The 20,334-nt window shown below is 37.9% G+C and overlaps 2 protein-coding genes and 1 non-coding gene across 11 annotated transcripts in view; 1 reads left to right on the top strand and 2 right to left on the bottom strand.

Moving 5' to 3' along the window:
* trim3b (tripartite motif containing 3b) overlaps positions 1 to 10,880 on the bottom strand; it is a 30,611-nt gene extending 19,731 nt beyond the window's left edge. For 2 of the 5 annotated variants that reach the window (XM_042009000.1, XM_042009005.1), the window contains exon 1: positions 6,056 to 6,217. The gene's annotated coding sequence lies outside the window, so the exon portion shown is untranslated. Of the gene's footprint in view, positions 1 to 6,055; positions 6,218 to 8,971; positions 9,296 to 10,372; positions 10,554 to 10,602 lie in introns of those variants that run through there. The other 3 variants (XM_042009002.1, XM_042009004.1, XM_042009003.1) reach the window with 3 other exon arrangements.
* Positions 9,546 to 9,617, top strand: trnaw-cca. The gene has a single exon. It is a non-coding gene; the product is annotated as a tRNA-Trp (tRNA).
* A 1,060-nt stretch (positions 10,881 to 11,940) lies between the features above and the next one.
* Positions 11,941 to 19,868, bottom strand: fhdc3 (FH2 domain containing 3). 5 transcript variants are annotated; one of them, XM_042007616.1, is made up of 12 exons: positions 19,788 to 19,859; positions 18,503 to 18,986; positions 18,158 to 18,219; positions 16,111 to 16,213; positions 14,863 to 14,948; positions 14,552 to 14,652; positions 14,359 to 14,429; positions 14,159 to 14,266; positions 13,828 to 13,898; positions 13,615 to 13,732; positions 13,356 to 13,520; positions 11,941 to 13,167 (listed from the first exon to the last, which is right to left on the bottom strand). In XM_042007616.1, the coding sequence occupies exons 2-12, from the start codon at positions 18,935 to 18,937 to the stop codon at positions 12,124 to 12,126; spliced, it is 2,364 nt and encodes a 787-aa protein (XP_041863550.1). In that variant the 5' UTR covers positions 18,938 to 18,986; positions 19,788 to 19,859; the 3' UTR covers positions 11,941 to 12,123. The 5 variants fall into 5 exon arrangements, with proteins under 5 accessions (XP_041863550.1, XP_041863553.1, XP_041863549.1 ...); XM_042007619.1 differs by having other exon boundaries at positions 18,503 to 18,955; positions 19,788 to 19,847; XM_042007615.1 differs by lacking the exon at positions 19,788 to 19,859 and adding an exon at positions 19,440 to 19,715.
* Positions 19,869 to 20,334: the final 466 nt, after the last annotated feature.

The raw sequence follows: 20,334 nt of genomic DNA, 5'->3' as shown, positions 1-20,334 counted from the left end.
GTGGTTCTTTGGCCACAACTTAGAGGAAAGGAAAGACCTGCAGCAGGTCATCACGAGTGCACAAAAGATCATCATCCTTCCCTGGAACACACCTACTCTGCCTGGCTAAGAAAGAGCTGAAAAGCTCGGATCTGACTGCATACACCCTGGACAAGGTCTTCTTGACACCCTCCCTTTTCCAGGCTCAGGGTCATGAGGGCAGTTTCTTCCCCAGAGCCGTGAAAGCTCTGCTGAAAGCCTGAGCTGGAGCTGTTTATTGCTTGTCATGTTATTCCTTGACCTTTTAATAACGCTTTTCCCTTGACCTTTTATGCTTTACAACTGCAATACTTTTTAATCTATTAGATATTCATCTATTACAGTTTTTTTTTTTTTTTACATATGCTGCAACATATGGAATTGCTGTCAAAGAAAATTTCAATGTGTAGAAAAATGACAACAAAAAATCTATTCTGTTTCATTCTTTTGTGAAATCATCACATTTAGCTTGTAAAACCTGTTAAGTCCTGGTCAGAATTAGAGGCATCCCTGAATAAAAAAAAAGTTGATATATATAAAAAGTATATACATATATATATATATATATATATTCAATGGGCAGATTTATTGAATTGATACCTTATGTTGAATTAAGTTTAGAACTTTAAAGGATTCACAGAATCTCAATTTTAAGGTATTCTCGTGGCCCAAAATATGGTACATAATTGATGATGGTTTATACATGGACATCCAATTTCAGTCCTCAAGGGCTACTATACTGCAGGTTTTAGATTTTTTCCTGCTCCAAAAAACCTGATTCTCATCAAATGGATCTCCTTAAAAGCGTGTCAGGCTCTGCACAAACCTGGAACTGATGCATTTATTTGAATCAGTCATGTTGAAGTTGGGAAGCATCAAGACTCTGCAGGACTATGGCCCTTGAGGACTGGACATCTCTGGTTCACAAAAGTGACAAAGCAAACACTGATGATCTTAAAATCCCTGTTTCATCAGGATACTATCAGGAAATGCTTCTATCCCATAAGAAAATTCAAGAAGTCTTGCCTTGACTTTTATCCTATGCTTTTTATCACATCACACACACACATTCATACACAAATGAACACACCTTAAGCACATGGAATGCATGGGGTTCGGTATCTCGCTCAAGGTGCTGCAGCAATGCATACTTTAAATTACTGCAGTTCTACAATTATTTTATGATACTTTTATGCAAACAAAACCTTGTTAAGACACTCCTGACATCAAAAAGATAAAGGGAGAAAAACATGAGAACAGCCGCACAGCTACACCAAGCTTTGAAAGACAGATACATGAGCGATTCTGATGGGGGTCACACACAGACACAGCCTCCTTCACCTCCCTGAATGCATTTAGCAGATCCAGTATGTGAACACATCATCACAAGCTCCTGATATTTGAGGAAAATAATCTTTATTAGCTCTTGCTTGAGGTAAATTATGAGCATCAAGCAAACTCATTGACATTAACATTCATTAGTCTTGCACAGATTTCACACAGAACATCAGAAGAGAATTTGAATCTCTAGATTATGATTCCCGGAGAACAGAAAGCCTATATGCACACATATTTTGAGACACTTAAGATGCATTCATCTTAAGTGTCATTTCTTTACTTGTCTCGACCCTTCCTACCTTTCCCACTACAGAGAATTTTTTCAGTGAAAGAGGAGCATGTGCCACAGGGTAGCGGTAGCTGATCCTGAAATAATTTGTTTCTTTAAATAACTGAGGGAAAAGAAGCCCTGAGCTAAACATATATTACACAGCTAGTTCTATAAAGATGAAACCAGACTACAGTGTTGTCTCATGTTAGTGAAAGTGTATTGGATCTTCCTTTTTGAGGGTAAGTAGGGAGGTTGAGCGTTTGTCATCAAATACATGATTTTAGAAAGAAAATGTCTAAAGTGTGGTTTATGTAAGAGCCAAAGATGACCCAAAAACAAAAGCTATAAGCTTTTTCATCACATGTCCTTGACATCACAGCGACACAAACACACACATACACACATCAACATAAAATACAATGAAGTATGCCAGAGAAAATACTCTTGAATGTCTTTTCTTGTCCTGCTCATTTGAAGCATTATGTCATTGAATCTTAAATATGCATTACAAATTCCTAGCAGGGTAAAAATTAATTCAGTAATAGGGATTAGAAATTATATTATTTATTTTATGCTGATAGATTTGTAATTTGCACTTTTTTCAACTCACGGTATGACTGTGACACATGCAAAATGAAGAAGTCTGACCACCTCGAAATGGGCTCTTAGTTGAACCAATACCTAAAATACCTGCCTGGTGCCACCTGCATGCAACCATAATCATTTTATTTGATTTATTTTATGACTAGGTTGTACATTTTTGTGTTCAACATCTGCCTGTGTCACCCTCATTACTGCTATGATGGCAAGGCAGAAAAACAGGATGGCCTGCGGCCATGTTGACTAACATGTTACAATACACACTTCTGCTATGTCTAGTCCTTTAGCAAGGATGATGTTTGTACCTTCTCTGTCCACACACAGCGGGACTGACTGACATCAGCGCAGCTAAAATTATCGGCTGATTTGATCCAAGCTGTGCAAGACTGTCAAACGAGCTGACTGTATCAACATATTAACTCAGAGCTCACACTCAGGCATGCAAACAAGCGGAAACACACACAGACATATAGGTGTACACAACTTCTGCTGCATACTATTACCACACCATGATGTCAGTGGGAGTACACACACACACACACACACACACACACACACACACACACACACACACACACACACACACACACACACACACACACACACACACACACACACACACAAAAAGTCAACAATCGGGATTGCCCATACAAGGCACTATCAAAAATTAGTTGTAGGAATCATCAGAGTAGTTTTCTTTTTGTTTGTTTACTTTCCTTAATGTTACTTATTTATTAATTTATTTATTTAACTAAACTTATCATCCACACCAAAGGTAGGTCTTCTCTCCCTCATGATGTTTCTTCTGGAGTGCCTGAGGCATTGCAAGTATGGTAGAGAAACAAGATACAATAATAACAGCCTTTAGTATAAATTATTTACTGATTTTAAATAAATGACTATACGGTGGTTCAAGGATTATTATGAAGACAGCACATATACTTGCTAACCAAAATGATGCCACTTGGACTGAATTAATTAAACAGCTAGGCTTTGAAAAGTACTTCAGTGATTAATATGTTTCAAATGTCAGCAAGTTATTTAACCTGAACTGTTGCCATGAATAGCTTCTCATTTGTGAAACTATCAGAAGACACGTCCTGTGGTCATGTAAAACATGTTAACCCTGTTTGTGAAGGGCCAAATTATTTATTTGTAAAGAGAAAAAAATAAATAATTTGCTGAAACTATTAAATTTGTGTTAATTGTCCAATGCATTATTAAAACCCTCCATTTTATACCCAGGCGGGTAACCCGTTTTATATAACTAAGGATAACCTGAGCTCTGGGGTTTTCACATACAGTTACGTCATCAGCCCTTTTCAGTGTACTGTACAGCTCTCCACAGTTTCTAAAATAATAAAATCAGTCTCCTAAGAATTGTCTCTTTTTCTGGGCCAACGAACAATAAACTACACAAAGGACTAAATTATCTATAGTGTTGTGGCAGTTTAATCAACATATGGTGCATGAACAACTCAAGAACTCTCACAATATAGTCAGTACTATTACTAAAGCCCCCTGAGGGGCCCATCTAAATATATCCAACATGACACGCCTGTATCTCCCTCTCAGTCACTAAGCTTTCCATTCACGACTGTGTCCTGACTATATAAAGTATCTGAATATGCTTGGAAACCTGAGTGTCCACATCCAAAACATAAACATTCAGTCACACATCATCACACATACAGAAAATGCTATACATTTTCTAAACACATGCAATGAACCACACATATGTTGTAAACAAACAAGGAGCATGACGAGAGTGATCAGAGATGTGGAATCAGTTGTATCTGATATGAATAATTAAAAATAAAAGATTTTCTGTTTGTTTTATGAGTTTCATAAGTTTTCCTAAAGGGAAAGAAACACAAAGTGTTTCAGTACTCAAACCTGTGGCATCAAGTTCAGACACTTAGAGTCACCACTCATCTATCAGTCTGGGATGAAGTTTGGGAAAGTTGAAGATAAGAAAACTAAAACTTGACCAAAGGGAAAAAATAAATAAATTAAAGTCAAACTAGCCATCATTGTTTTTTAAATTATGTGGTGATGAAAATTAACCCAAACAGTCCTAATGGGGCAGTTTAATCTCTCAGAGGAACTCATCCACTGCTTTAGACCTAACACATTCTTCTCCTTAGATTTAACAATGTTAAAAGTCAGATTTAATACTTGTTTGATTGTGTGCCAAATTACAAGTTTAAAGCAATCCCAATCAAAGGAGGGTGCATTTCAATTTGCTGTGAAACGTGTTTGACAGAGCAGAGTGGTGGAGGAATGCCCGTTGCCCATGGCAACACAATCACCTTTTGAGCAGATCAAGTTTGCAAGGAAGGCAAAGAGAACAGCACACATTGGCACACACACACATGCTGCTGTCACAGTTAACAAGCTATCATGTCTGATGTCTTGTCATTTGTGATATGAGCTGCCACTTTTAGATCAGAAAGGCCAACAGATCAGTTATCGCTTGCTCAGCTGCAGAAAAGGGAAATATGGCATGTGTATATCAAGTATTCAAGAAAACCCATATAGACTGAAAAGTGGATGCAGATATTTGGGAGTTATTGATACAATTCTAGTATTATTTCCATGGACATTTGAGAAAAAAACAACTGTGCAACAATGAGCACACCAACAATTTAACATTAACAAGCCTGAGAGGTGAACATAGCTGCTGCACAAACAGAGCAGAAAATCTAGTCATTACAGAACTGGCAACCACTCATCATATTTCACAGTTAAGTCTACATCTCTGCTTTCCTGGCTCTCCCCCCTACTGTACAGTTTCAGTGGCATTCCTCCCATGCCAGCTGGACATTCCACTCTCCATTTCGCCACATTAACCAGAGGTTCCCCTGGATCATTATTTTAACCTTTATAAAAATGTCCCCCTTTTAACATTCCCAGCCTTTCTGAACCTATGAGTGCCCTGCTGTAGTCATCTGCTGATTTACTCCCTAAATATATTGTTCTATTCATAACATCTGCTTGATAACAAAGTGATGTTATGCTCACATCAGCATCAACTGCAACTTGGCAGAGTTTAAAAGGTGATACTACTGTCATGGTCACATTAGACAGCTTTTGTGGAGCTAAAACCACTTAATCTTTTTTTCAGTTAATGTCTGTGGATTATTATGATTACTTTTAGTGTTCTGAAAGATTTTTGTCTAGTAGGTTGTGAAAATCCCTATTTAAGCAAGGCCTGTAGTAGGAAACTGATAAAGATGGCAAAAGAAAACACATGCTGTCAGCTTTATAATAAAAAGTTGGGAATAAGGTCTAACTGAAACATGATAATTGAAAATAAATTATTAATCCTTTACACAAATCTTTATTTACACAAAAACCTTTAAACAGAAAGCATGTAGCATTGAGCCATGAATGATCATTTTGAGTGTTGTGGAGTGTGCAGTCATATCAGCATACCACTCCATCACCTATCCAGAACAGATAACTGCTTCTCCTCTCTCTAGCCAACAATAACATAGTCATCAAAGTCAGGTGAGAGTAGTGTAAGTACACAACCAGGTAATGGATTCATCTTAAGCGGCACAATACAAGCCCACCACAGACCAGCAAATGGCCCCCAGTGATATTCTGCATACAGACTACATAGGGTGCGTGCATCCACTAGTGAGAGGTTTAGGGTAAAAGGGGAGAGTGATAGAGGGGATGAGAAGCATAAGGAGAGGAAAGGCTTAGACCCTTTATCAAGGTGAGAGAGATAATAGTGCAAGTTATACAAATAAGAGTTGGCACATAGTAGGGATGACATGAAAGGCTGAGAGCAAGTTACAGAGGGAGAGATTTACTTACAGTAGGTCTCTGACAGATAAAAGACAGGAAGTTTCAGTGTGCTCGCCTCCAGAGGGAGCGATGTCGGTCCACAAAACCTGACATTCCCAAAGCTAAAGAAGCTCCTCACACAGATTCTGAAGAGATGGACAGGAACAGGGTGTGTGTTTGAGTAGATTGGGATCTGGCTTTAACGCATGTATGTGTGTGCGAAGGAGGGAAAGACAGAGAAGGAGAGAGAGGCAAGAGATGCAGAGAGTTTGTACAAGCTGAATGGCTGGTGGAAAAATGGGAGGGGGCTAGATTGTCCAATAGAGTAGAAGAAGAGCAGAGTGAAGAGGAGATGGCAACAAAGAGACAGATTTTTTTCAATTCCTGTCTTCACTCTCCTTTACCTATCCTGTTTCTCTTTTCTGGTTTCAAGCATAAGGAGAAGGAGAAATACCCAAAGTATCAAACAGAAAGTAGGATGTAATTCATATGAGATCACTCGGTATCAGAAACAAAAGATGTATTTCTCTCACACAGTGTAGGTGCAGACTACACAAACTCATATAACTGATTGCGCAAAGGAGTGGCAATGTGGGATTCACCTTAAAAGGGTGATGAGGTGACACATGCAGAAGCATAAAGGAGAGACAGAGGAAATGAGGGAGGTTCTCACCACAATATAATGGGATTTTTGTTTTCTTTTCAAGTCAGTGTCAAATGTTTAAAGCACTTTACAAAATATAAAAGATTCTGTTGATCATATTAATTGAAATGTGGTAAAATAATTTTGCAGGAAAGCTGAGGAAAAGAGCTTTGTATAATCTGTGTGAATGGACAACTGAGCGGTGAACACAATCCTTCTTGAAAATGTGTGTATGGAGTGCCTGTATGCATGTGCATGGGGGTGGGGAGCAAGCCGCCTTCTCATAATTTTGCTGCGGGAGCACCATGTTACCATGGAGACTGCATCCAGTGCAGCAGAACACGCAGATGGCTGTCCTCCCTCTCTCTGAAACAGGCTAGCTAGCGTCTCATCCCTGACCTGCAATTTACTGAAGCTTGTCTTAGTGAATTAAAAAATAAAAAATTCCTCCAGGTGCAGACAACCCTCTGAGTCAGAGTGCAGACTAAACATTTCTGACAGAAGAGAAAAAGCCTTCTGTGTGAGCTTATAGGAAAAGATTCACAAAGCATCATCTCACACATGTAAAAATATGATAATGCATGAAATGTATCTTGAAAAATCTATATATTTGTATAACCACTTCTACTATAAATCAATCATATAATCTGTGCTTACAGCCCAGTAGAGTAAACATGGTCTGCATTTTAATGCACACTAATATGGAGATGTCAAAGTTGGAGCAGCAAAGGTAATGCAAGGAAACTGCCCTTTAATCAATATCTCAATTCTGCTCAGGTTCATCATTTTACAAGTGTTAGTTCTCAGACTGACCACTTTATTTCCAGACAGGACATATTACTCTTTAATGTACTAATGGTAAAATAAACAAACAAATAAATAGAAAGATAATGCACTGCCTCTAGCACTACATGACAGCACCTGGGTCTAACTGGACTCACAGCAGTCTGACTACCACTTAATTATGACATCCCCTCTTGTTTGATTTCTTGCTTACGTTGTTCTTAATCTCAGATGTAAGTCGCTTTGGAGAAAAGTGTCTGTAGAATAGAATAAAAAGAATCATTCACAAAAATGTCCTGTTGGTTGGATTATTTAACTAGTAGTCCATGTCATGGGTACATTTCACTCTTTGTTGATATGCAGTTAAAACTGTAAGAGAGAGTAGTTAGACAATGATTAAAAACTTTGCTAAAACAGTAGCATGTGTGGAGGACATACTACTGAATGAACTGAATGTATTAAGACTACACAGAAAGGAATATTTTTCTAAAGTTTTTAATCTTACTTTTGTTATGTAAAAAGAAAAATCAGCTCACATAAACTTATATCATCGATCAAAAAAGAAAAGAGGGGGAAAGGTATTGTAAAACCATTTAATTAATCTCTTATTTATCTCTCTTTGTCAAAGTTTGATGACGTTCACATTCAGTAGCATGAAAGGGTTTGGGCTCCAAAAAGCATGCAGTAAGAAATTAAACTTTTTTTTTTAATATGTTTTATATAAGTCATCTTTAATGGTTACAAAACAACAACAACAACATCAACAACAAAGGAAACAGTAATGTGATGCTGGATTTTGTGATGAGAGTGTGGGAGCAGTTTTCTTGTGATTTTTTTTTTTTTTTTTTTTCTATGAGGGACCATATTTATGCAAATGTCACACAGAAGAACAGTGTACCACTCCAATTGCTGTTACACTTCCCTCATTTTGCAGTCAATGGGTTTTGATTTGCCTTTCAGACAAGTTTTACCTTGTGGTAAAGTGGTCTTTCAAACCTAAACATGAGCGCCATTTCATATTATATTAATGTAAACAGCTTAAAAATACCTTTATTATAATTTGACACCACTCTTCTCTTTTGTGAGTATATCAGTCATTTTAGTGATTTTTTTAACCAGCTACATAGAGAAGGGATGAAGTTTGAGCCTTATTTCTTCATAGAAGTTATGACAACTGAAATACCTTGTGAGGCCCAAACTTTTTCTGCCACCATATGTTCAACCTTGACATTTACCAGGCGAATCAATATGCCCTATTCTGCTCCAACTCGCCGGTGTTTCAACCCATCTCATTAGTGCAGACAGAGGACAACATGCATCCTAATCTGAGTGGCTACAGCTGGAGCTGGAAGGACCTTAACATCAGCACACTGAGCATCCTCATTTTAGATTGATTGTTAATGACTATTTAAGATTACCATGGTGAACAGATCCTGTTTAGTGATACTTTCTTCAAAGCAAATTCAAAGCACAGGCGATGTTAAAAGTGTACAAAGGAACCTTATTATGTGTGTTCTTACCCATCCATTTTGCAACAAAGTGGCTGGCTACAAAAGCAGGTGGATTCCTTTAGCACTCCTCTTCTTTTCCTAAAGGAAAACTGCAATTAACAATGGGAACACTCCTTTATATTTTAAGTTTAGTTTTGGCCTTTATGTTGCCATTCAACATTGTTGCTCTTAGACTGTGTAGACTGATGTAGATCCTTATTCTTTTATAAGAAAGGTTATATATTTTTTTAAAAGAGCAATTAGCCAAGTCCTCTCTGGCTGAGGGTTAACTTCAGATAAGTTGCACCATCTAGTGACTGACAGCGGTCAAAATCAGCAATTTCATATTACAAGAGGTGGACACAAAATCCAAAACGCCAACGCGACGAGCTTAATTCTTTGGTTTAAATCTAAATATTAAAGAGAAGCGCGTAAAAGCGTTCCGTGTGGCAATGTGACAGTCACCACAATGGAAAGATAAAGAAAATTAAACGTTCATGTATGGTTGTAGGACTATGAGAAACAAATCCTTAAACCGAAAAGAGAATAGATAATCTGTATATAGAAAATATGATTAAATGTCTGTCCTAAACGGGCAGATCTAGACCTCGTGGCGCAACGGTAGCGCGTCTGACTCCAGATCAGAAGGTTGCGTGTTCAAATCACGTCGGGGTCAATTCTATTATTTATTCTATTCAGCCTTGTTGCTTAAGAGAAGAAAAGAACACTACAACATAAAAAGACGCGCCCATCAACCGCTGTCAACATGAAATTATTAGTTGGACAGCTGTAGTATGTCACCTTCTTAACTAGTATTTTCATCTGATCTCTTATACAGTAGATTCACTGTTTCGGATCATCCTGATACACAAAACATTTTGCTCTGAGATTTACTTATAGTTTGGTGTACAGAGGAGTATGCTACAGAGGAGTGGTAGAAGGTGTTTGTGCTGATACGCTGTTTTTGATTTTTGCCAAAGTTTTATTCCAGTTGTTCGCTTTCCTCCTGTATTAACACACCACCTGAATGCTGTAGGTCAGCAAACTGGCAAAACGTCTGCTTTTATAAAGGTGCCCACAGTAAATATAATGAATAATGGCATTTGATCAACATCAGTCAGCACATGGCTGCTGCTTATCTTTTTAATTCCCAAGAAGCAACAAGGTTGTGATTAGCTTGTCACCGACTGCTTCATTTTGGTTTAGTGGAAGTTTTTTTTTTTTTTTTTTTTTTTAACTGTGCCTTGTTATAAAAGTACCTAGAAATATATATATTTTTTTCATAACTGTAATAATATGTTCTATCAACCATGATTTATTCCACCTTTATTAGATTGGGATGTTTTTTTCTTTATCCTTACTGGTTTTCATGAAAGTCTTATGATTCCATAAAGCATAATACTTAAAAAGTCAAAGGTTCAACATGCTTACCTTTCTTTCAGAGGCGTATCCGTGATACAGTTTCAGAAAAGCATCGCAGTGCATAAAACAGGATTCTTTATGCTGCTCTTTTCCAGCTACAAATCTAATTCAGACACTTGTGAACAGTCTAATTCCCATAACTGCCATGGTGGATTAGGTTAAACAAGCAGCTACAGACTACAGTGTTGTGTCATCACCAAAAAGCTGGGTATTCAGAAACACACGAAGCAAAAACATACCTTTATGAGAGTATGCCTATGTTGCTCACAGCTATTATCAAGCCTTCTTCAAACATGCTCCAACAGCAATGTACCTTTAAGCTCCAGCTGCAAATCCTCAAATTAACAAAAACATCTGAGAAAGCTACTTTTTCATGCTTTGAGTCTTCTTGAAGTCCTCTCTTTAGCCTCGGCTTTCCCAATGAGTGTTTTCTCTTATTTGGCTTCCTCTCCTCTCACTTGAGCTTTAATGCCTCAGTACAATGTGTCTTGTAAGTCTCCCTCCCTCTCCGACTTGGCCCAAGTTTCTCCCACCCCACCTCATCTCTCCTCTCAATTCATGCCTGATTCTCATCTTTCACTCGGAAACACTAAACTCCTAAAGCACAGTTCATTAGCAGAGCAGTGATAAGAGTGAAACTTGGCTGAGACAGAAGGTCACCTCCAGTCCTAAGGAGTTGACTCACATGAGATGGTCTTCAGCTGCATTCATTTTTCTATCACAATGGCCTAATTGTACTCCAGAGGTCTCATTTTACATGAAACAGGTCAGTTGCTGCTGACGTAGCGTTCTGCTTCTGTTTTCTCTTTGAGCATAAGGCTATGGTTTGAGCTTTTGACTACGACACAAAATAGTTTGCATGTTCCTAAAACGATTCCAAATCTTTATAAATTGATCCATACTCAATAAGCTACCAATATATTTTTAAAAGGACATTTTTTTCTATTAACTCCCCACCTCTAACTTCAAATACCAAGCAACAGCAAATGCTCTTATTGAGCATTTGCCAGTGGGAGGGATTAGTGTGGGAGGACAACAGAACAGTCAGAAAGGGGCCTGCATTAAGCAGTTTGTTAAAGAAAGTGTTATTACACTAGAAGGGATTGAAAGAAATAGCTGTAAACAAATCATGTTGCCCAAGTAACAGCTGAATGTCTCCTTCTTGTTATGCACAACCTCAGTCTCAAACACACCAGGGTAGAGTGAGTTCATCCCCAGAAATATGTCTGTGCCTAAAATGAAAATGTACATACTTGAAATCTACATTTCAAGTCCTGCAGGTGTTTGAAGCCTAAAAGTGGGAAGAAAAAAAAACACACATTTTCTACTTGTACAATAAGTTGGCTACATGTCAGAGAGCAGAAATAATAGATGAGGTGAAAGGCAAGTAGTGGAATCTGAGCATGTGAGACGAAGGAGATATTAGCTCCTATCAGACAACTAAAGGATTTTATATCTAGAGAGACAGATCAACCTAAAAAAAAACATGGACTAACACTGTACCTTATCAGATAAAATTATATATTTATATATATATATATATATATATATATATAAAATAGAATAAATCCCTTTATTGTTTACAAAAAAAGAAGACAAACAAAAACAGTTGTTAAGACTTTTGGATGTGGACTGACCACCAAAAACCCTCAGAGGGCAAAGCAAGTCCAAAATTACCTTGTTCTTACTGAAGGGTTTTCAAAAAAAAAAAAAAAAAAAAAAACTAAAAAAAGAGAGCTTTATCTTTGTAAGGAAAAATTCTAATCAAGTATTGCATCCCTTTTTAAGTTTTGTTCCTCCAAATCACCAGGCTTACTTCTGCCTCCGATGCGTTTGAGGAAGGACATAAATCCGGACCCGCTCGCTTGCCCCTCCACACGACTTCCCGCCTTACTGCCAGCTTCATGTTCTCTAATATTTCCTGTCTGTGAGCTAGAAGAATAACACCTCTGAGATGTGCTCCTTTGGAACAAGCCTCCCATTTTGAAGCCAGTTGCAGAGGATCGCATGGTTTCATCCACAGAAGCAGACCTGACAACTGGACCTTGGGACAAAATCCTCTGACAGGGGCACTCAGGAAGAGATGCAGAGCCCACTGATGGAGATGTTCTGTCCTGGCTGCAGGTGTTGGGTTGGGTGTGTTTTTCATCACTTTTCCAGGATCCATCAACAGGGTTTTCTCTGCTGCATGTCCTTGAAATTCTTTGCTGGCGAGCTTGTCTGTTTCGAAGTGGGTTGTCCCTTTGGGAGCAAGTGATAGGACTCAGAATAGTCCATGGGGAACCAACATCCCCATTATAGGCAAAAAAGAAGTCTCTGGTTCGAGGGAGAGGGGTACTCGGGGTGGCAATTTTCCCTTGTCCTCTGTCTGAATGAGGACTGCCTAAAATCTTGTCACCATCAAGGCTGCCACTGCGTTTTTGGAAATCAAGCACCTTCCGAGTTACCTCACGCATCTTCTCCACTTCTTTGTCTTCTACTTTTGACATTTGCATACTCTCTTTCTGCAGTTTCAGCTGTTTCTTTTCTGGACTCTCTTGACTGGTTGCTGCAGCTGGTTTGTCTGCAATTTGAGAGCTGCATTCAGATAGCGATGGTTTAACTAGGGGACGCATGTTCTTCCTGCATCTGGGTATACTGCCCGGGACAGAGGAAAGAAGGTTATGCAGGGCTGACTCCAAACACGAGGACACATTATTAAGCTCAGGTCCTGTACAAGATACAGTAGAGCGGCGTTTGACTGATATACGCATGCTCTCCTTCCGCTTGTGTCTCTGCTCTGCTGCCTCTCGCTCTCGGTTCTCCTGCATCCAAGTAAAGAGGGCATACATTCAGAAAAGAGACAACACTGCAGAATAAAGACTGAGAAGTTCAAAAGGGAAGCAGACTTTAAAATTTAAGATCACAAAAGTTCCTAACTTTAAACTATCAGGGGTTAAAATTTTCAACAGTACATGTAATGTAATTTCCCAGAAATTTAGTCTCCCTTTACCTGTACGGCTGTGTCAAACCTCTTGCAAAACGAGTTGAAGATGGAGCAGCACTCCTCTAGTTTGAAAGTAGCAGGGTCTTCACAAAAGTACTCTGCAACAGCGTGGCTAACAGCATGTAGTTCCTGGAGAGATATCTCCATGTCTGCAATCTTGGCTTCTGCCCTCTGAGAAAAGAAAATACAGAAAAGGAGGCAGATTTCAAACTACAGAAAATAATTATCAGTTTAGGTTAAGGACGAATAAGTTGGGAGCATTTACCATAAGAAATGTCTCCAATTGTTGCAAAAGGCCAGGCGGTCTGCTGCTGAACTGTTTCACTTCTTTAATCTTCTCAACTTCCGCCTCAAAGTCTGTGATTACTTCGTTTTTACAGATTCTGAAGTAGCATTTAGACATACACCAAACATGATTAGAAACTAACCAGAGTCAGTGTTAGACTGGGATAAATGTGATAGTTCAGATTATAACCACCTTGAAGCCATCTCAATGTGATCAAGCTGGCGGGGAAAAGTCAACAACTCAGCATCAATGTCTTCTGCTTGCTGAGAGTGGAAGAAAAAGGTGGGTGAGCAATAAATATGGGACTGGAGAATAATTCATTACATAACAGAGTCCATAAAGATTCTTAATCAGCAGCATATGATTTTAGCTAAATTAAATTAAAACCACTGGACTGACTGCAAGGCAGTTTTGACCAGTCTTCTCTTCACTTTTAACTGACATAGAATCTCAGCAGAAGTTACTGAGCTTTAACAAATATTTTCCTGAGGGTGAATCCATCCATGTTAGTAAGCCTCCTCACCTTGGCAACATAGTGCAGGAGATTCATGCCAGGCTTGTTGGCTTTAGTGTCTGCTAGCTTGAGGAGAGAAGCCATCTTAAAGCCAATGGCATTGGCACTGTAACCGCCCTGGAGAGTAAATCATTTGAATGGTTCATTCATCTGGTTTTTTAAAAGCAGAATAAAACAACAAAAACAGGATTTTGAAAGAAAATACCAACAGCATTCATGTAATTCCCAGCTTTTAATACCAGTCGAATGACTGAATGGAGGTCATCGCAGTCCAATAGCTCTAACGACAGAGAGGAGAAAAAAAAAAAAAAGAGACAAAAGGACCTTAATGTAAACATTAGCAACAAAAATCAGTGATGACAGGAGCTGTTAGCAGCTGGATAAATGCAAGTAAAATGTTACCATTTGCTGCTTTGGTCATGACAGCAATGGAGTTCTTCACCTCCTCCATGAGAGGAAAGAATTCCTCCCTAAGCACCATTGTTTTCAGGCGTTCTTCATAGCTAAAAGAAAAGACACCAACAAACAGTAACTTATCAGATGTGAGATCTAGATGTACATTTGGGGGAAAAAAGTGTAGTGCATTTAAAATATTAATTTGTAAGTCAGATAACCTGAGCTTGTGAAATTACATGGAACTAAATAGTACATAAATTATTATTATGATTATCATATACTGTATCAGTCCAATAATATTACAGCAGTGCTCTCACCCTGGAACTCTGATGAGCTGCACCATGAACTGGTCAGCCTCAGGTAATGAAGACACAGTCCCATTGAACAACTGTAGTTGCTTCACCTACACATTCACACAAATATATTTCAATGAACAGCGATTAGACTGATGTTCTTGTTCCCTCTTGCAGATATGACAAGACTGCATTGGAGAAAATGGAAGACAGATATGCTGGAAAACTATTTAATTGTTAGCTAATGTGTTTTGTTGGACCAATGAAAGGCACTTTTTTGCGCATATGTACTTTCCCAAATTGTTTTAGCCAATTAAGACAGACAAACACACAGATAGAGAAAAACTATGTTAAGCAACATTTACTTAATGTTATTTAGTTTTGTTGCTCCCCCCCCCCCCTTTTTTTTTTTTTTTACAGGAAACTGTTTATAACATAAAATTTTATTATATTCAGTCTTACCTTTTGCATATAAACTGACATAAAAGCTAAAATTACACATAAGAGCAGTGTTAAATTCGAAAATGTCCACCTTCATGTGGGGTTGCTCTCTGTATAGGCACTTTCATTTGTGCTGTAGAGCATAACTGCTGTGATACAATATTACAACAGTATTTATTTTCTTTTGGTTTAAAAAAAAAAACTGTGAGATAAGAGTTTTGCAAAGTGTCAGTTGGGTGTGTCACTCAGTATGTGCAAGCTGGCAGCTAATATAAATAAAGGAGATACAGAAAAGTCTAAAATTGAGTGGGAGTGTTTGCCTACACAAAGGAAAACACACAGGGTCAAATAACTAGAGGGTGAATTAGGTGACGGATAGCAGTTGCAACAGCAACATAATAAATCATAGAAATAGGAGTAATCTTTTGAATAATTCATAGGAATGTGCCTCTTGACCAGATTTTGTGTAAAGCTTTTTTTTTTTTGACTGTGGCCTCACTGATCTTGGTTAACGCATGTTGACTCAAGATCACTTATTAGACATATTACTCTCAGAAAGTTGAGATCTTGCTGCCCTTACTTAAAAGGCCAATTTTATATTTGTCATTCTCACAGGTAGACCATGGCAGAACAAAAGATATGCATGAAATAGACCCTGGGACAAAACGCAGGAATGCTCTGCAGCCATATAGTTTGTGCTCTCTTCTTTTCCATGTTTTGAGAGAGGTCACACAAAAACATTTTGAAAGAGCAGATGGAATAATTGGTACAAATTTATAAGTCAGAAACATCTGCAGATTAAGAGAAGAAGAAGCATTGAGCTGCTGTTACCTCACTTTCGTCTGGCAGCAGTTTACAGAGCTCTTTTAGCTTGCCTGTTCCAAATCTGAGCCAGTTCCCTTGACGGATATCCTCCACTATTTCCTTCACAGACCTGCAGAGGGAGACAGATACATTGATAAGAAGCTGCATGAGGCATGTTTACTGTCATTATCAGTGACTTGTCAACACAACAAGTCTTGTTTAGTAAATGAACAGCTGATTTGAAGATAACCTTGCATTAAAAAGCAAAATCCCCACTGTGAAACTGTAATAAAACAGGCATGATAGCCCTGAAGAGCAATATGGGCCATGAAATGTTAAAGATTCTGTTCAAATATGCTAACTAAAAAATTAGAACAGTCCACAACTCCATAAAGAAGAGTGGGAGAAGAGAGATATGATGCGACTACTGTGTTTCTGACTGAGAATGTCCATCTACAGGCATGATGGAACATCAATAACAACTGAAATGTTCATTCACATGTAAAGCTGCAACAGTAAATAACACATGCAAGGAAATACCATTATGAAGCAGTTACCACACAGAACCTATGACAGTTTCAATTCTGCTGACACATTAAAGCCGACAAAATTAGTTTATTTTAACGTTAACAGAGTATTTGCTATTCAAAGTGAGTGCTGAGTGAACACTGGCCTGAGCATGACATCCTCTTGATAAGGTGCAAACACTGAAACTGGCTGCAATGCTCAAACTTTAAAATCCAGATTAATTTGCTACTGAACTTGAACCAAGATTAGAGTGTATGCCGCTCACTTGTAGCAAACTTTTTCAGATTACTATCAGTGAATTCTTTTTGCATGGCTCCAAGCTTTACATAGATCATTACAAGAACCAGGCTCCTATACCAAGGTATTTTGTTTAATTTCTTATAACTTTAACTGAAAATATCACTCAGAGGCACATTTAGAAACTTAATTTAAAATTATAGAGTAAGTATAATAATTATTTACAGAAGAGCTATAGTTTCCTTGTTGATCTTTTCTTTTGATGCTGATTTGCAAAAAATATACAGAAGTTCATTTAATGTCAACTAGTGTATTAGACATCATTGGGAAGCCTGGTTGTTCAGTTTTACAAAGAGGTATAACTTGTAAGAACCGTGCCTCTGAGGAATGAGCAAAACAGCTAAATGTGTGGGTAGTGCCCCCAAGTGCCCAATTCTCCAACAATAATCTCTTGTTGGTATTCTCTCTTGTTTTGAGTTGCATGGTGGATTAGATGATTTCACACTCCAACTGTAATAAGGGAAAAAAAATAACACATTGGCCATTATTACACATTATTCATTGTACACTGTCAGGGACCTCAGTAGCCTGTGGAAGATCCATATTTAGCCACAACAACTTGGCACCTTTTCCTCATGTTGGTCACCATCCTGGTCACATTTTACTGTGGGATGGTATCCCGTTACTCAACCAGCATTGCTGAAGGTAAGCACTAGCTGTGTTGGTCACTAACATATACAGCATTCCCAGCATGCCAGTCATACATCTGTGACGGTCAAACATCTGGAAGCAAGTCGGGGGGGACACTACCCGCTACCAAAGTTATACCTCATTGTAAAGGTGACTAATCAGGCTTTCCAGTAATGTATAATACACCACAGTTTGTATTATTAACAGGTAGAAACACAGCTTTCCTAACATTTTATGCAAAGTTTATATATGGGGTCACTTAAATGAATTGAAAATTATGTTAAATTTTCCTATCAAGTAATAACGAATAAAGTGCAACATCAAAAAAGTTGCTCTAGATAATGTTGCTAAGTTCTTCAGCTCTCCTTTTAAGTTTAAAAAGGCATTTCCATTAATTTGCATGTGCTCATCAAAGATAAAGAGCCACCTGTTTGGTTAATGATTAGTACAGCAGAACAGTGTCAAGACTAACATGAAATATCCAGCTAGGACACTTGTTAACTTGGCTCACTTAGAGTCCATGTTGCATGTTGTTCCTATGTTTTATTTTTTCTTTTCCATCTCATCGTTCAAGCCATATTCATTTACACCATTTTTACTATTTTAGGTATGTTGTTACCTCTTGAAATGTCTCAGGAAAATCCCAGTATTCATACTCCTCTTGGAGTCCAGAATTGTGATCTAAAGACAAAAGAAACAAAAATCAATCATTCAAAAATAGTTTATAAATTCTAAGTCATATTTAGATGAGGGGAATAAGTACGAGGTTTTTTTTAGGAAGCTCAGACACTAAAGTTCCTCTCTGATAACAGGTTTGGCATGGAACATTTAAAAAAATCAGTTCCTATCCGTGAGTTCTTTACTTCCCTTACTTATGAGCTGTGTTTACATAAAAATCCTACCCATTACTGTAAATCAAGCTTAGGTAGATTAAAAATAATATTAATAATAAAATGTGTGTTACCCGAGGCTCCTGTGGAAGGAGGTCCATGCTGCCATACTTGCGCAGACCTACGACTGTTGAACTGCGTAAGGATGCCCGTTTGTCAACATGACTGAATAACTCTTCCATGGTCCGAATATCCAGGACCAAATTCCTCTGAGGCCGTTTGGAAGTCCATATATTCAGCTTCCCAACCACATTATGTCTGGGAATGGTGTCCCAGTTCAGCCTTTTCATGGAACGTCTCTGGACATCACAAGAGTCAAAAGAAGTTGGAGGAGGAGGTGGAGGTGGAGGAGGAGGTGGTGGTGGAGGTGCCACTGTAGCATGCATGACAGGAGCCAAAGAAGTTACTTGGAGATCTGAATTTTCCTTTGCATCCCGTGACATATCAGAAGAATCTTCAGGCGAACACGTGGAAGGAGAGGTCGACTTTAAAAGCAACACTCCCTCCATCTGGAGCTCTCAAACCAGCTGCTGACCAAAATATGCAATAGATCCACAACTGATGAATTTAGACAAAAAAAAAAAAAAAAAAAGATAAAAAAAGTGTTTTATTTAATACTATACAGAGTCTGAAACGTGCCATGTTTAATACTATACAACATCTGAAACATGCCAAGTGTTGTGTTTAAAAAAAAGGGATCTTAGTACAAATAGTGCTCTGTTGTACTGCTAAAAAGAAAAATTTGAGCCAATGTTTCTAAAAATTCTACTTCTAAAAGTTAACACCCAAAGCAAAAATCATTTAAATATGTATATTTCTGCTTCTGTCATGTTGTTTTCATTAAATGATCAGTTACACTTTATAACTTTTTGGTGTCCTTTTATTTTCCTTAAATCATAAAAAGCCATTTTGTAAATATGGTGATCAGATCTTTTCATTTCATTCTTTAGATAACAACAGCACACAATCATATTTTTTTACCAAACAAGAAATCTAAATAACGAAACTCACCAATAGCAGCTAATGCTTTCTATACAGAAAAATTAAACAATTGTTTGAGATGTCTTACTTATTAGACACAAATGGTGTATTTATTAAAAAACGCCCTTCTTCGAGCAGTAAGTCCTTTCCTGTCATTATCTCTTGGTTAACAATGGAGTTAATAAAGTGACTATAGTTCTCTTTTGCAAACCTCGTTAGAAAATGCAAGACCTCAAAAGAACAGACATTTGTTGTCAGAACTCCCAAAGACAGGAGCTTAAATTACCCCGCGTAGAATAAACAAACAAACAAGAAAACAAAAGCAAATATAAGTTAACAGCCTGTTAACTTAATTTAAAAATCCATTATTTAACTTACTGTGCTTTTACAGATTAGCTTGCTGTTAAAATAAGCCTAGCCCCGATGCGTCGTCGTGCTCCTGCAGATTATAATACTCAGATAGTCTCGCGGACAATTAGACAACAGGCACAGGTGCGCGCGCCTCCACCAATCAAATTCAAGGCAGTTTCCTGGTGTGGGAACGCCCTCTTAAAAAGATGCTCAGTAACCACCAGAAAGAAGAAGAACAACATAAAGAAGAAGAAGAAGAAAAAAAAACTTCAATAAGTAACTCAAACGAAAAGTTTATCTGTGAAAGAAGGAAAGCAGAGAAAGTCTTGAGTGTATGAGATAGTGTGTATATTTGGATAAGTGGCCCAGAAGCTAGTAGTGCTGTTTTTATGTGATGTGTAGATGTAACTCTAGAGATGATACAGGCGGTTCTAAATTCTTATTATTTAGATAAGAATGCATTGTTGATAATATACCATGATTGCTCCACACCTGTGTTAAAAGTTTAGGGATGTGCTGGTAAAACTACCAAGTTGATCAGAAATATGATGAATTATATTTAAGTCACTTTCTT

Source organism: Melanotaenia boesemani, chromosome 15 (assembly GCF_017639745.1).
Source record: "Melanotaenia boesemani isolate fMelBoe1 chromosome 15, fMelBoe1.pri, whole genome shotgun sequence".
Classification (NCBI taxonomy): domain Eukaryota; kingdom Metazoa; phylum Chordata; class Actinopteri; order Atheriniformes; family Melanotaeniidae; genus Melanotaenia; species Melanotaenia boesemani.
This window is presented reverse-complemented; position numbering and strand designations above follow the sequence as displayed.